This window comes from Plasmodium brasilianum (genome assembly GCF_023973825.1).
Source record: "Plasmodium brasilianum strain Bolivian I chromosome Unknown PB_00_07, whole genome shotgun sequence".
Classification (NCBI taxonomy): domain Eukaryota; phylum Apicomplexa; class Aconoidasida; order Haemosporida; family Plasmodiidae; genus Plasmodium; species Plasmodium brasilianum.
Window position 1 is genome coordinate 73,466 of NW_027122940.1, and position 1,778 is coordinate 75,243.

At 22.1% G+C, this 1,778-nt stretch overlaps 1 protein-coding gene across 1 annotated transcript; it reads right to left on the reverse strand.

Annotated features, from left to right (window-relative positions):
• Window positions 1–339: 339 nt before the first annotated feature.
• Window positions 340–1,517, reverse strand: MKS88_000218 (PIR protein; the record flags this gene model as incomplete). The annotated part of the gene is made up of 3 exons (XM_067219351.1): window positions 340–510; window positions 634–1,347; window positions 1,491–1,517. 3 exons carry the CDS (start codon window positions 1,515–1,517, stop codon window positions 340–342), a joined length of 912 nt encoding a protein of 303 aa, XP_067070323.1.
• Window positions 1,518–1,778: the final 261 nt, after the last annotated feature.

The following is a 1,778-nucleotide window of genomic DNA, read 5'->3' on the forward strand; positions in this document are numbered from 1 at the left end:
AATGTTGTTTTTTCTTCTATTATACTAATAAAATAAACGCTACTCATATTGTTATATAAGGATATCGACTTTTGCTTTATGATCTTGTGTTATATGCTTAAGTTTTAAAATTATTTATATTTCATTCTAAGGGGAATCTCGTTTAAAGGGAATTTTCTACTACTAATTTTAAAAATAGCATCGTATTTAATCTTTTTTTTTGAATAATTTTTATAGATATATATTCATTTCTTTATTTGTTGTTTACATTGCTTTTTAATGAATTTGTACATGAGTGTAATATATTATCACTAAGTATTTTATTTTCTATTGAAAATAATATAAACGATTAATTTTACATCAAGTGTCTCCTTGAGGTTGATAGGATATATTATGAGAACTTCGTTCATAATTTCTATTTACTACTTCATGAAGGTTTTGTAAGGATTCGCTCGATTCTTGAAATTTGTTAAGTTCAATAATTTTTTTTTTTCGTAAACGATAATATATCCAAGATTTCAGTGGAGTAAACTACATCAAAATATATGTATATTTATTTAAAAATATAATTTTTATATGCTTATAATTTTTGTGAAAATAAATTATTCTATATGTGATAAATTATTATTAATTTTAAGTATAATTCTTATTAACCTTATATAAAAAAAATATAGTAAAAGACATTAGTAATACTATAGATGTTGTTAAAATGGGAACAAATGCGTCATCTTCTTTTGTAGGTGTTAATATTTTTGTTGAAGTTTGTTCTATTTGTGGTAATGTTTTTGGTAAACCAATGCATGGAGATAATTTATTCATTTTATCATCATATGCTTTCTTAAAATTGTTTAGCTCTTCACAAAATAGACCTTCATTATTTCTTTGACATTCTTTGTAATTATCGTTATAAAAGTTATAACATTTTTTAATATTAATGCAAATTGTACCATCAGAATCACTTTCCTTGCCATTATATTCATTAAAACTCTTATAATAACTGTATAATTCTTTAAGTTTTTCTAAAATATTAGGTTGAATTCTTTCGAATTTTTGGACACATATATTATCTAACAGGGATGAAAATTCATTATATCCCTGAAACCATTTAGGATTCTTATTATACATTTCATCTGAATTTATCCTATAATTTAAGTATTTACAACGTTTGAGGCTATCAAGTTTATAGTGTTCCTTTATTTCAATTAAATATCTACCAACATCTTGGCATGGTATAGTAAAATTAGGATAATTTCCGAACATTAGAGCACATTTCATTCCAGGATTTTCTCCACCACTATCATTTTGAATATCTTCGATAACTGTTTCAAATTCACTTTTATATTTAACATATAATGTCACAGTATTCTCCTAATAATAAAAAATATAAAATAATAATATAAAAATGCACAAAACAAATTTTTCCTTGTATAGATTTATATATCATTTCTAGAACAACAAAACCTTGGATAAAATAATATATATAATAATTAAAAAACAAAAATAAATTTTACGTTTTCTTCTGTAGTGTGAGTTGCCATCGTATATAGGTATACGTGAATTAAGGAACAAAAATTAAATTAGTATCATTTTAATATTTATATAAATGAAAAAATATATATAATATGTTAATATGTAGTATTTTCCTTTTTTTCATATGTATATTTTAAGAACAAGAATTACTTAGGAAAAATTTCCTCTTTACTTTTTGTTAACATTACAATAAGTAGAATAGTTAGTAAAATATAAGATAAACGATTTTAATTGATAAAATAATAATTGTAAAAACAGGGTTATTTTAT